The sequence below is a fragment of the Syngnathus acus genome, chromosome 19 (genome assembly GCF_901709675.1).
Source record: "Syngnathus acus chromosome 19, fSynAcu1.2, whole genome shotgun sequence".
NCBI classification, from domain to species: Eukaryota; Metazoa; Chordata; class Actinopteri; order Syngnathiformes; family Syngnathidae; genus Syngnathus; species Syngnathus acus.
This window is the reverse complement of record NC_051103.1, coordinates 5,403,616-5,415,803: the sequence shown is the minus strand read 5'-3', so window position 1 is coordinate 5,415,803 and position 12,188 is coordinate 5,403,616. Positions and strand designations below refer to the sequence as shown.

Below are 12,188 nucleotides of genomic sequence, written 5' to 3'. Positions count from 1 at the left end.
CATCTATATTGTGAACTTTATAATAATTTTATTAGCCAACAGGAGTGTGGGAATCCAGCTGTGTGCTTGGGGGATCGATTGCTGGGAAATACAGATGACGTCTGGAAAACGAAACTGAAATCTCCGAGTTGTTTCGAGGGAAAGGACTGGCACTCGCCTTCAGTGCTGGTATTTAAATGTCCGCAGTTCATTTTGCCGTTTGGAGAGCGACGCAAACGGAACACAACGCATCCAAAGCTTGACTACTTTTCCTGGTAAAATTTTAGATTTGTGGTAGAATTTTATGGTACCTTCCGTCCGTGACACTGTTAGAGCCACAATGTTCTTCTACTTTGTAAGACGGAATAGCATATAATCGACACCCGAACCCGATACATTTTCCAATATAGATAAATGTATTTTTATACGAAAAAAAAAAAAAAAAAGAGGCGACGTTAACAGCTCCTGCAGTTTTTGTTGCAGGAGAAATCTGTAAGTAGTTGTGGTATATTAATTTAGTGCTCCTGCAGTTTTTGTGGCTCAGAAATGTTGTAAAAGTAAAGTAAGTAGTTGTGGTATGTTAATTTAATGACGAAATCACGTCATTTGGAGCTAAAAAAAAAAAAAAATGCGTTATGTCATGATTGTGATCATTTTATTCATTGTTGGATTTAAAATCTATTTTGACGTCTATGATACAGTGCCGCCCTCTAGTGGTCAGGAATGTTTAGAGCTGTGCTGTCAAGGCTGAAATAGGAAGGTGGATGGTTTAAAAAAAAAAACTTTAGAATGACTTAACTCGTTTTTATCATTTTTGTACCACAAAACCTGCCATTCAAAAGGTGTGTGAAGACTTTATATCCATTGTATATAAATTGAGGTCTCAGAACCATTATGGTGTTCAGTTGTCATGGAAGATATTCATACATTGCCCAAAAAAAAAAAAAAAAAGCAATCTGTATGCTGTTTATATTCTGTTTAAAATGTGTCCTTACTTTGATAGAGATGGCTCATCCCAAACCTCTGCTCATCGAGTGGCTTCGGGATCAGATTAACAGCGGCAGTTATCCTGGCGTCTGCTGGACCAACCAGCAGCAAACTGAATTTTGCATCCCTTGGAAGCACGCTTTGAGACAAGACTCTTCTGAGAGTGATGTTCTCATCTTCAAGGTACGGAATTGCACATCTGTTCAAATATGGTGGTTAATTTGAATGGTTTATTTAAATATATTTTTGCATATATAATAACATTTATTTCAAATCATTTATGAACATTTTAAATCAGAATTTTTATATGTAATTTAATTGTAATTTATCAACTGACCTGTTCATAAACTAAATTAAATATGATTATTATTTATGCATAGAAAAATGAATGCATTTTAACAAAGTAATATAAGTGGGAGGGTGCAATATTAACAACAAATATTACAGGACTCTTGTTCATTTACAGCTAATGTAAAAAGTCTACACACCCCTCTTGAAACTGCTTATCACCTAAAAGAAAAAAAACAAAACATCTTACCGACAAGTGTGATGGCGACGTCATCATAGCAAGCTGTTGTTCTCTAGTTGGACCTGCAGACTTTAGACAAGGTGGAGGAAATTAGGAACGGTTCCAAATGAGTAAACACAAAACTTTAAGAAATTTAAAAACTCAGAAAAAAAGCCTAGATTAATTGAACTTTATTTGGGTTCCATTAGAGGCACTCCCGATGCCTGAATAGTTGTTCTTGTGCAATTTGAATGTGTGTCTAGAACTGGGCAAAAGTGAGCGGCAAAGGGAACATCAACGGAGATTCCTCAGTGTGGAAGAGAAACTTCCGCTCCGCGTTGCGAGCCAAAAAGTTCGAATTGATCGCGGACAAGAAGAATGACACCTCAAACCCTCACAAGGTGTATCGCTGGCCGAATGAGTCGACTTCAGAAGGTGAGCCCCAGTTGAGCAAGATGGCTCACTGAGTTTTACCGATGATATATTTTTTTCTTATCTTTTTAGACATGTTTTCCGCTGCATCACCCAGCCAACATGAGGCGGATCACCATGAAAGTCCTCCCATCCAAGTACGTGCATGTGTTGTGTGTGTTGGCCTTCTCGAAAAACGCAATCAAATATGTCTGCCTTTTAGAGCTACGTTGTCCCATTCACGGATGAGTATCTCTATCATCCAATCCAAGGTGAGTGTCGCCCGTATTAATAAGTCGCATGACGGCCTTCCCTGGTCTAAATCAAAATTTGCTGACAGAATCCACCCCCCATGAGGACATTCTGCAAAAATGTCTCACGGATCTCAACATTGGGCCTCAAGCAGGTACCAGCAATTTTATTCACCCTTAAAACTGCTGGATTCAAATAATTCAACAATGCGGCAGTGAGCCCATAAGGTACCTTTCTTTCTTTGCACTGTAGATTTATTCACTTCTTCCCAACTTTTTCCAAAGAAGCGGCAGCCTATGAGCTTCCTCCCGAGCAACAGGAGTTCCAGCGTCAGCCTGTGATTGGCAGCGGTGTGTTGCCGTGGCAACAGTCGTATCCAGTAGCGGGAGAGGATGCGGTCAGCGAAGCTCGGTTCCCCGGGCAACCGGCGCATCCGATGGAGGGAGCTGTGGACGAGGCGTTCGAGGGCCAATTAGCAAAGCAGTTTTTAGACGACATTAATAAAACCAAGGATGGAGATAATTTCAGTAAGTGAAATTAAACATTGTCAAGATTTTGAATGACAATAAATATATTATTTATCATGAATATCAACTGAGGCAATACATTTTCTCACATGTTCAGAGACCGAATTCCGGATAATCGTGCACTACAGAGGGAAGAAGGTGTTGGAGCAGCTGGTTGGCAACGAAGCTGGATTCCGCTTAGTTTACAGGTAACGTCAAAACAAAAACTGTTATACTGCAACCTAGTGGCCAAGTTACTGAAGGGCACAAAACATCTCGACTTCAGGCCCGAACAGGCGGAGCCGGTGTTGGACCACCAATCGGGCCTGACTCTGGTCTCCTTGCCGAGACCGGTCACCATCAAGGATCAAACACAAGCCAAGCTGACACAGTGCATCCTGGACAAGCTGGGCGGGGGCTTGGACATTGGCGTGTCGGGCGATGTCGTTTACGGCCAGAGACGAGGTGAAAGCAAAGCTTTTTGGAGCTTCTCAGAGTTTGACCAGAGTGGACTGCCACGGGAAATTTCCAAACTGCAGCCGGACCCGCTTTACCCGTTCAGGGACTTTCTCCGTGGTAGGATTATCCCCGCCCCCCTTCATCTCATGTGTGGCATTTATGGTTAGATTGATAGTTCTGTCTCCTTCAGGAATCCTGGACTTTATATCAATTGAAGGTACAGAGTGTGCATCCTGCTCCCTTTTCTTGTGCTTGGGTGAGAAATGGCCTGACCCACAAAAGGGTCCCTTGTCCAAGAAACTCATCACAGTGGAGGTGAGGTCTACTGTTACTGCTTTATTGTATTGATTAAGATATTAAGAAAATGATCCACACCTTTGTCAGGTGGTGCTCACATCTTTGGAGCACTTGAAGAACATGGCGATGGAGGGCGGCGCGTCCTCTTTGAAATCCGTCGACCTGCAAATGTCGCTGGAAGAGATGATCCTAGGCTGACGCCGGGCTTTTTTTTTTTTTTTTGACAAATCATGCTTTCAGGGTGTATTTGAGGTTTACATTTTTCCTTACCTTTCCTCTGCTGCAAAAAACTGCTTCGTGTGCAAACGCAATGAAGGAGAATGCCAGTCATCCTGTTCTCATCATTTGTTTAATCACTATAACCACATGTCAGTCTTCATCAGATGAAAATGATTTTCAATATATTAACACATAATGCTGATTAGTTATGAAATGAGAAGATGCATCTAAAATCACAACATCTGTAATTTTCATTCAACAGCTTTTGCACTAATAATGAGATCATCACTGTAGTGACATTTTTGTGTCGTGGTGTGAATGAGATGTTTCCTATGTGTCTTACCTCGAGAAAATTTGGAAAACAATTCCATAAATGTCTAAATAAATAAAGTTTTGTTCTTCTAAAGGGAAGGAAAATGTCTAAAAACTGAATGTCCATCTCTTGGTTGTCACTCATCTTACCTACTATCATAAATATTTAAGCATTAAAACAGGTTCTCAAAGTGGGACCAGGGACCCCTCACAGGGGTGAAATATTTCCGAGAGCTCTCTTCCTATCACCAACAAAAAAAACGTTTCCAAGATATAATCATAATCTTATTGTAGATATATTTTTTTACAGGCTACAAAAGTGAATTTCAAAAATACATCTTTATTCTCATAATAAGACTTTTATTCCAAAAATAATAATTCTAAATTTACCTTAATTAATTTTGAGGACCCTCAAGGTACGGTTATCGGACCCCCGGGGGGTCCCCAGCCCTTTGTTTGAGAACCACTGCAGTAAAAGGATATTTGAATGATAAAATTGTACTTCATTGATTCTTCTCAACTTCATCTGTATCTGAGGCCGATTCTTCGGTGAGGCTGTCCTCCCGCAGTCCTGCCATCGGGACCAGCTTCCCATCAGCGTCCACCCCCATTGGCTGAATGATGTTATCCCTGAAAACATTTGAGATGATTTAATACAGGCAATGAAACTGGAATGGAGATTTACTATAATCCGTGTCATGTTAGCAAAGCCGTGTCAGATATAAAAGTAGTGCTTGGGAATCATCTTTGGTGCATCTGTTATCCGTAAAAGTTTTATTGAGGGGCACCAATTATCGTTTTTTTTTTTTTTTTTGCAATTCACATCAGGGTTCCGTCCCTGGAGGATTATTGTACCGCATGCCGACCTGGACAGCTTGTTGAAGATTTTGATCAGCCTCTTGGCCTCCTCCTCCTTCTCGTCTTCCGTCATGCCCTCCATGGGGTCCGGCTGCTCCGCCTCCACTCGCCCCGTCACCGGGTTGACTCGGTCTTTAACTTGACGGTATTCCTCGGTGTCTGAGTCCGAGTCGCTGGAGTAGGTGGTCTCGCTGCACGAGTGTCGGGATGTCGGGCCACCCAAAAGGCCCCTGGTGGCCAGAAGGCCTGCCGCGTTGCCGTAGCCTGTATACTTGACAAAACGCCTGACTGGGAGGGAAATGGTATATGCAGTTTTTTCAAATATGTGGACTGACACATTTTTCAAGCAAATCATCCACAACATTTTTTGTTTCTCCACAATGACGGCTGGTTACCATTTTCCTTGCAGAGGACAAAAATGAGGTCGGCGGCGCAGTGTTTGAGGTCCGTATCCAGGTGAGTCATGAGACGGATCAGGCGGCTCTTCACAGTGCAGCCTTCTTCCGGCCTCTGAGAAACATCTCTCAGGGGAGGCAGAACCTGTGGAGTTATTTCGTCAAAATATTGATGCTTCCATTACCGTCGCCATGACTTTGTCGGGCTCATTACATATTTCCTGATGTAGTGGCGCGTTTCTTTGTGTGCCCGGCAGCTCTCTGTCAGCAGATTGAGGATTGGCGTCAGTTTCTCTTTGACTTTATCCCCCTTGAGAAGAGGAAAAAGCACTCTGGTGTTGCCCACTGCACTGCAATAACCGACCTCTAAGGGTTATACAGAAAAGTGAATCTACGCAAAATGATCTGCCAGGAGATAAAGAAAATGTGTGTCTCTAGAATGCCGAATGGACTCTTCCTCTATTAAGACGATCGACAGACTACCGATTCGAGACGCCTCTCCATAAACAGCAGCAGGATTTGGACGCAATCCATGTTGAGGCCGTGGCACTGCTCCGAGTCGGGCTGCAGCGGCACCATCAGGAGAACATCAAGACACTGGAGGGGCAGCGCCGACAACAGGTTGACTGTGTGACTACGCAACAAAACAAAACAAAAGTCATAAGAATGTAGTTTAGGGTTAGAAAAGATGAGAGAGAAAAGTCTTACCCTTGCAGTTCATCAGTGTCCTCAGGCATCACGCACTTCCGCATCAAGCAGAGACGCAAGATCGCCACGAGATGGCGGAAGAGAGCTGCATCATCCTGAATTGAACAAAGTACAATTTTTCAGGCATCTGTACTGACAACTTAATTTAAAAAAAAAAAAAATGCAGCAAAGATCCTTTCCTGATAAGTTTCCAACTCACCTCTGTGGGTGCCTGCCTGTGGGATCTGTGCGTGACGTTGAAAAGGATTTTGAGGATCTCGATGATGCGCTGAGAAGCCTCCGGAGAAATGGCTGGCGCCGCCGGGTCCAGCACGCACTCGTACTGCTCCTTCCACTGCGCCTCCAGGCAGCCCTCCAGAGCTGCTGAGAGCATTGAGACCCCTCCCTCCTGAGGGACGAATTGGTAGACTGCTAAAAGTACAAGTACTGTAACATGCAGTCTCTTCATTCTTGGAGAATATTTAAGCACTGTATATTCAACATTATTGTAAGCATTTTGTTGATGTAGTGATTCTCAGCTCCCACAAGAGGGAGCCTGCGTACCACATTTTGAGAATGACTCTTTTAAAGCAGGCATGGCCCAAGTTTGGCTTACAGACCAGTCAAATTCAAGGGAATAAGAAGTCTTCAGTCACCTGTTGAAGCTGAGCGCTGAGCTCTGGTCGCAGTGCAGTAACAAGGAAGGTGAGTCGTAATTCGTAGAACTGAACACTGGAGGGAGCCGGGCAACTGACGCTGGAGGAGAGACGCTCTCTGAGGCCGCATATCAACCTGAAACGAGGTGTTGCGTGTGTGTATACCACTTGTGGTTTGACTTGTAAATATAGATGAAGAAAAAATCCCACCTGAGAGTGCTGAACCTTTCCTGTGCCCACGTGCTGTTGTACACCAAATTACACAACACCTTCAAAGCCTCCTTCCTCTTCAGCTCCTCTCCCGACACGCCGTCGTCCTCCTCATCCGCGCCCTCCATTTTGCTCTCCCGTCGGTCCTTCCGCCCTTGCTCCAGCTCCTTGTGATGGATGCTGCCTCTGTGGCTGATGCCATCCAGATTGCTGCAGAGGTCTGGCTTGGCATCGTCTTCCAAGGTCGACGAGCACTCTCGGTCCGGATCGTCATCGCTGTCGTCGCCGTCGTCCCCGCAACAGGAAGGCGTTTGGACCTCCTGGGCGAGGGATGCTATGATGTTGTCGTAGAAATCAGAGTCAGGCTCGTCGTCTGGCTCGTCGTCGTTTGCTTCAGTGGAGTTCAGCCCGGCCGCTTTGGCCAGAGTGAGGAGAGCGTTGTCAGTCACCAAGGGGCCCAGGATCCTCTTATCTCGAGAGAGGATCCTCAGCGTTCGCAGAGCGACTTGCAGCAAGTAACACGGGATTCCTGTTCTTATGAACCTCACCAGCACCACGGCCAAACCCTAAAGACAAACAGTGAACGGCCGCCTATTCGTGAATTTCTTTTGTGTGTGTGGAACCTGTCATGAGCTATTTGCTACAAAACACACCTATTCCTGGTTTATTATACTTAGACTGGAATTACTGACGCCAACATCCAACAACAAGGAGAGTGTGGGCTCCATACCTGTCGGAGGAGGACACCTCTGTCTGCCGGGTCATTCTCATTGGAGTCAGAGTCTGAATCTGTACTCTTTCTCACTTTATTCTTCCTGAACTGGTAAAACATAGAAAAGATTCAAACAACTGATTATCTTTTTTTTTTTTTTACATAATGAGGATCTCATTCCAATTTACAATTTAATGTACGAAGTCAAAGTAAAAGCTGAATTAAACCAAAGCTATTATTCTGTTGCATAAATGGCAACAGGTGAATTACAAAATGCACTTTCGACCATCTAGTGGAAGAACGTTTAACTTCTGTACCTCTTCCAGTTTTCTTTGCTTTGGACGAGCAGCCGGCAAAGATACAGGAGACAGAACAAAGAAAACAAGATCAATATTCCAAACAAAGACATACAGAGTGCTCACGTAGAAAAGACGGTTATGTGTCGGGGGAAGGGAGGGGGGGGGGTGGGGTTGCAGTCTAATAGAGCACGCAGGCAGAGCGGATCAGAGACGACTGATACAGCAGAATTACTAATCGGGGATGGAGTGTGTGTGTGTGTGTGTGTGTGTGTGTGTGTGTTGCTGCGGTCGGCTTGAGGAAGAAGGCTGGATGATGTACGGGGAAGAGACAGCGGGGAGTGACGCTGAGCGGGCGGATGCAGAGCCGTACGGTAAAAGCTGATGCTTACTTTCCTCCTGTCCCTCTCCTCTGCGTCGAAGAAGAAGCACTGGGCGTACTGTTGGAACACAGCCACACGCGGCCATCGTCATACACGCCGCAAAACGTGTCTCTGCGTGGGTCTCTTACCTCCGTGTTGAATTTCTGCAGCTGGGTATGAGCGAGGCTCACGTCCCCGTGCCTGATGCAGCGGATAATCTCCTCCACGTCCACCGGCATGCTTCTAATAATTAAAATGGGAGTTACACGACAATCACGGCGGGAGGCGGAGATTAGGCGTTAATGGATTGACGAATGACCACCGCGCGCTCACAATGTAACGCCAAAAGGACTTTAATAGGACGTTAAAGTACACAAAAGGCAATGAGACACGCAGTTTGCTTACCTTGACTGATTTTCTTTATCAATAGGGCGATATTACAGAGGTGCGTTGTCACGGCAGCACTTTTTCTTCGTTGACGGACGCGGCGTGCGGAGTTCTGCTGGGTTCTGCGCTGTTCTGGTGGCGCTCCGCTTCTCCCCGCTCTCCCTCTCTCCTGTTAATCCAAGAGAGATGAAGGGGCCACAGAGTTTATAATCCACTAATGGACTCTGAGTTTATATCTCTGTGATGACCGGCTAACCTTTTTCTAGGTGTCGGCAGGCTCAAACCGTTTTCTCCTCTATGTATCTTACCTTCCTAAAAAATGCCATCAAAACAACGATTTACTCTTACGAATACACCTGGCGTGTTGCGCAATGGTTCTCAAACTAGAGCTAAAAATGATTTAGGACACTATTATTGAACAAAACATTCCAAAATGTAGCCCTGTGATTGGTTGACAACCAATGCAGTGTTATTTATTCCACTATTTGCCATAAGACAATCGAGCATTTACGAAGTCAAATCAATTCATTCTCAAGTTCAGTGTGGAAAAACACCAGTGGGTGACATTCTCAAATGATTTCCGATGGCTCTCTCAGATGAAGAGGATGTTTACATGCGTACTCACGAAGGTGTCTTGAGAGCTCCTAAAATTGCCCCCGAAAGAAGATAATAATATGAGTGGCACTGACGGGCTTTCCTGGCAGGATGCTCACCCTTGTGCCCAGTGGGTAGAGGAAGCAGGGCCGAGAGGTTCTCAAGTGTCCAACTGGTGGCTGCAAAAACAGGATGTACACTGAGAACTGGGAAAAAGGGTCCCCCGCCGAGTGCCCCCGACGTATATTTGGTGAAAATGAACGGGGCACTCGAGACGGATGACCCTTGAAACAAACATTGTCACTGATGGATGATTTCCACTGCTACCGCTTAATTTATTGCGACATTGTGACCAACTGTCCTAACCCGCCGTAAATTTTACTCCGGGGACCATAACGACGGTATCGGACTTAGCCTACATAATACGTCTTTGTGCCGTTCTGTTAGCATTAAGTCCATACATCCGTACGATTGTTGGTGAGAATGTAGGTCAGTGGCCAAACTTGACAGTGTGCCTTTTTTTTTTTTTTTTTTGGAATACTCTAGGCGGAGTCATCATGTTCAAGTAAAATTGCCTGATTGACCCGAGTGAACTCCATTTATCGCATTTCGTAAAACGTGCACGTAAATTGCTCATTTTGCTCCATGCGTTGCAAGCAGGAGTGGAGTTCAGGAGCTGGTCAGCTGAAGAGGGTTTGCTTTCTTTCAGCACGTAGTCCCTTTTCCTTTTGACGATGTGTCAGCGTGTAAGTGAGGAAATTACAGGATTCGTAAAATTCACACGTAAGTCCGTCTTAATCATACGACGTGAGCTACCTCGTGACGGGGCGATGACTCAGCGCTGTGACGACACGGGCCGGCCAGATGCTGCTCGCGGTGGAGGTAAACAATAGGTTCCCGGTGGGAAGCCGTGCACTAGAGAGATGAAGAGCCTGGGGTGAGGGGGGGTGAGAAAGTGTTTTCTTTTTCCAATTTATTCACAGTTGTAATAGTGCTCGAGGTGATTCAGTCAGCCATTGTTTCTTATGAGGAAATCGTTCGAGAACACCTGCTGCAATAAAGCATGTAAAATTGCAACATTTCTGCCTGGCAAAAACTTTTCTTTTTTTTAATCCCTGCCTCCAGTTCAGCACCATTTTGAGAAAAAAACTGCTGACGGCCTCACGAGTGATAACAAAATCGCAAAACGAAAGTATCGAAAGATTTATTGGACCCCAAATTCTGTTTTGTGGTTAGCGCGGGAACACAGTGGTAACACGGGTGTATGGTCCGACAAAGGTGTGCAAGTTGTTTTTCTTCACATCGCATGTTGGGGATCGGTGGGAGCGAAGGACGTTTCAGAAATAAACACGCTTGATGGCAAATGTGACTCAAGGGGGAAAAGGCACAGGAAAAACGGGGCGATAAAGCAAAGCCCGCGGCGGAGAATCGGCGTTATTTTGGGCCACTCTGCGCTTCCTGCAGGTGATGGAAAAGAAAGAAAGATTTGTGGAACAATTGCTCAGCAGCAAGTGGACTGAGAGTGGCGGGATGTAGAGGAAAAGGGGGGAGGGGGCGCATCGGGGAAAGGGAGGCCATTAGAATCAACGTAAACATGAAACAAGGTCACTTTAAGTATCATGGCATGTTCTCGCTGTTACTAAAAAGTTGCTTACATTTACCCGTGCGATAAATTAGGATGTAAAGGCCCCAGATGACCAGGATGGGAGTTGGCCCGGAGTGACCATGACGAAAGTCCAGACACGCCTCCTTCGCCCTTTCTGCCTATAAAAGATCCGAAAGCGACTTGCCCATCACAAAGCGACACTGACACCACCTCTGGATTGAAGGCTCACTCTAAACAGCGGATTTTGCCATTTTTTTAGCTGGTAAGTGAACATTTTTGGACAGAAATCCTTCCAGAGCATAAGTTGACGTAATTGTTTCTCCGTAGATCACTACGGTATGGAGATAGCCGTTCTGCTGCTACTCACTGTACCTTTGACTGTTGCCTCACCACTCAGAGCCACTCTCAGGTGAGTCAAGAGACACCAGCTTGCTTTACATTCTTTTTGGTTTGTTTTTTTGTTTCGGGCTCTCATGTCTTACCTGTATTTGTCGGAATCACAGCTTGGACAGCGACACCTCCGTTGCGGCAGACACGGTCGAGGCGTCGGGGTTGGAAAGGTCAGAGGAGGCGCAGGAGCGGCACGTTCCATTTCTGAAGGTTGTTCCTTTTCGCTCAAGTGAGCAACGTCTGGACATGGATGCAATCAAACGCAGGTACCTAAAAAAAAAAAAAAGGGAGTATTACTGTAGTAGTATACAGTTATTTTAAAATAAATTCTGAACTGCTTAAACTGTGTCATATCATCATGGACAGTTCGGTAATCATTTATATTTAGTCATCCAGAATTGTTTTTATTTTTACACTTACAATTTATGAAGATACTAGTTACGGGCAATCTGCACTCCCTAGGTTGTCTATCAACGCACATTTCCAGTTCCAATGTTTATTTTATTATTTTTACACACCCTTTTTTCTTATACCAACAGCTCGGCAGGAAGACTACTTCTTCGCCAGAGGCGCGCACCCCAGCCCGGATGCAAGTTGAGCACCTGCCACATCCACAATTTGGCCAACACTTTAAACAACTTGGGCAAAAGAAACGGAAAAGAAAAATCCAGTGACGTGAATAATCCCAATTCATTCGGCAGATAAAATGAACGTTGGCGGGACGACGTACCAAACTCCTCTATAATGTTCAAAACATTCTGACTGACTGGTACTTGTTATGGATGTATATTATCTGCAAGTATATATTTAATAATGCTTTCAAAGAAATCTATTTAATTGTATTTACAGTAATATATTTATGTTCCGATTAAAACCATGGCAAAACATGACAGCTTGTGTGGCTGCGCTTTTCCCTTCCCACATGAATGTAATCCAGGCTCAAGTGTGATATTTTTAGTCCTGTGCAAGAGTCTTCATGTTTAAAAATTGGACAGCATGTATTGGAAGCAATGTTGATCCAAAGTCAAAAAGTCAAAGTCTGCTTTATTGTCAATTTCCTCACATGCCGAGACACACAAAGAGATCAAAATTACGTTCCCACTAT

The 12,188-nt window shown here is 44.7% G+C and overlaps 2 protein-coding genes across 10 annotated transcripts; one reads left to right on the top strand and one right to left on the bottom strand.

Annotated features, from left to right (window-relative positions):
* Positions 1-105: 105 nt before the first annotated feature.
* irf3 (interferon regulatory factor 3) lies at positions 106-4,289 on the top strand. Its single transcript, XM_037279164.1, has 11 exons — positions 106-254; positions 983-1,149; positions 1,738-1,909; positions 1,979-2,043; positions 2,109-2,157; positions 2,226-2,291; positions 2,422-2,664; positions 2,762-2,852; positions 2,930-3,219; positions 3,293-3,417; positions 3,487-4,289. Exons 2-11 carry the CDS (start codon positions 985-987, stop codon positions 3,595-3,597), a joined length of 1,377 nt encoding a protein of 458 aa, XP_037135059.1. The 5' UTR covers positions 106-254; positions 983-984; the 3' UTR covers positions 3,598-4,289.
* Positions 4,290-4,308: 19 nt separating this feature from the next.
* On the bottom strand, positions 4,309-11,307 carry LOC119138794 (synembryn-A). Of its 9 annotated transcripts, none has more exons than XM_037279140.1 (18): positions 11,176-11,293; positions 9,904-10,002; positions 9,207-9,266; positions 8,750-8,805; positions 8,512-8,662; positions 8,256-8,349; positions 8,137-8,184; positions 7,766-7,783; positions 7,467-7,556; positions 6,737-7,302; positions 6,527-6,662; positions 6,091-6,279; positions 5,892-5,986; positions 5,667-5,817; positions 5,398-5,493; positions 5,184-5,328; positions 4,797-5,076; positions 4,309-4,560 (listed from the first exon to the last, which is right to left on the bottom strand). In XM_037279140.1, the coding sequence occupies exons 6-18, from the start codon at positions 8,343-8,345 to the stop codon at positions 4,434-4,436; spliced, it is 2,031 nt and encodes a 676-aa protein (XP_037135035.1). In that variant the 5' UTR covers positions 8,346-8,349; positions 8,512-8,662; positions 8,750-8,805; positions 9,207-9,266; positions 9,904-10,002; positions 11,176-11,293; the 3' UTR covers positions 4,309-4,433. The 9 variants fall into 9 exon arrangements, with proteins under 9 accessions (XP_037135035.1, XP_037135032.1, XP_037135038.1 ...); XM_037279137.1 differs by lacking the exon at positions 11,176-11,293 and adding an exon at positions 10,743-10,851; XM_037279143.1 differs by lacking the exon at positions 11,176-11,293 and adding an exon at positions 10,743-10,851 and having other exon boundaries at positions 8,256-8,346.
* Between the last annotated feature and the right edge of the window lie 881 nt (positions 11,308-12,188).

Coding starts and splice junctions, on each gene's coding strand:
- irf3 (XM_037279164.1), top strand. CDS start 985: ATGGCTCATCCCAAACCTCTGCTCATCGAGTGGCTTCGGGATCAGATT. Junction 2,665..2,761: donor CAAGGATGGAGATAATTTCA/GTAAGTGAAATT, acceptor TCACATGTTCAG/AGACCGAATTCCGGATAATC. Junction 2,853..2,929: donor GGATTCCGCTTAGTTTACAG/GTAACGTCAAAA, acceptor TCTCGACTTCAG/GCCCGAACAGGCGGAGCCGG.
- LOC119138794 (XM_037279144.1), bottom strand. CDS start 8,345: ATGCCGGTGGACGTGGAGGAGATTATCCGCTGCATCAGGCACGGGGAC. Junction 5,329..5,397: donor GCCACTACATCAGGAAATAT/GTAATGAGCCCG, acceptor ATAACTCCACAG/GTTCTGCCTCCCCTGAGAGA. Junction 4,561..4,796: donor ATCTTCAACAAGCTGTCCAG/GTCGGCATGCGG, acceptor AAATGTTTTCAG/GGATAACATCATTCAGCCAA.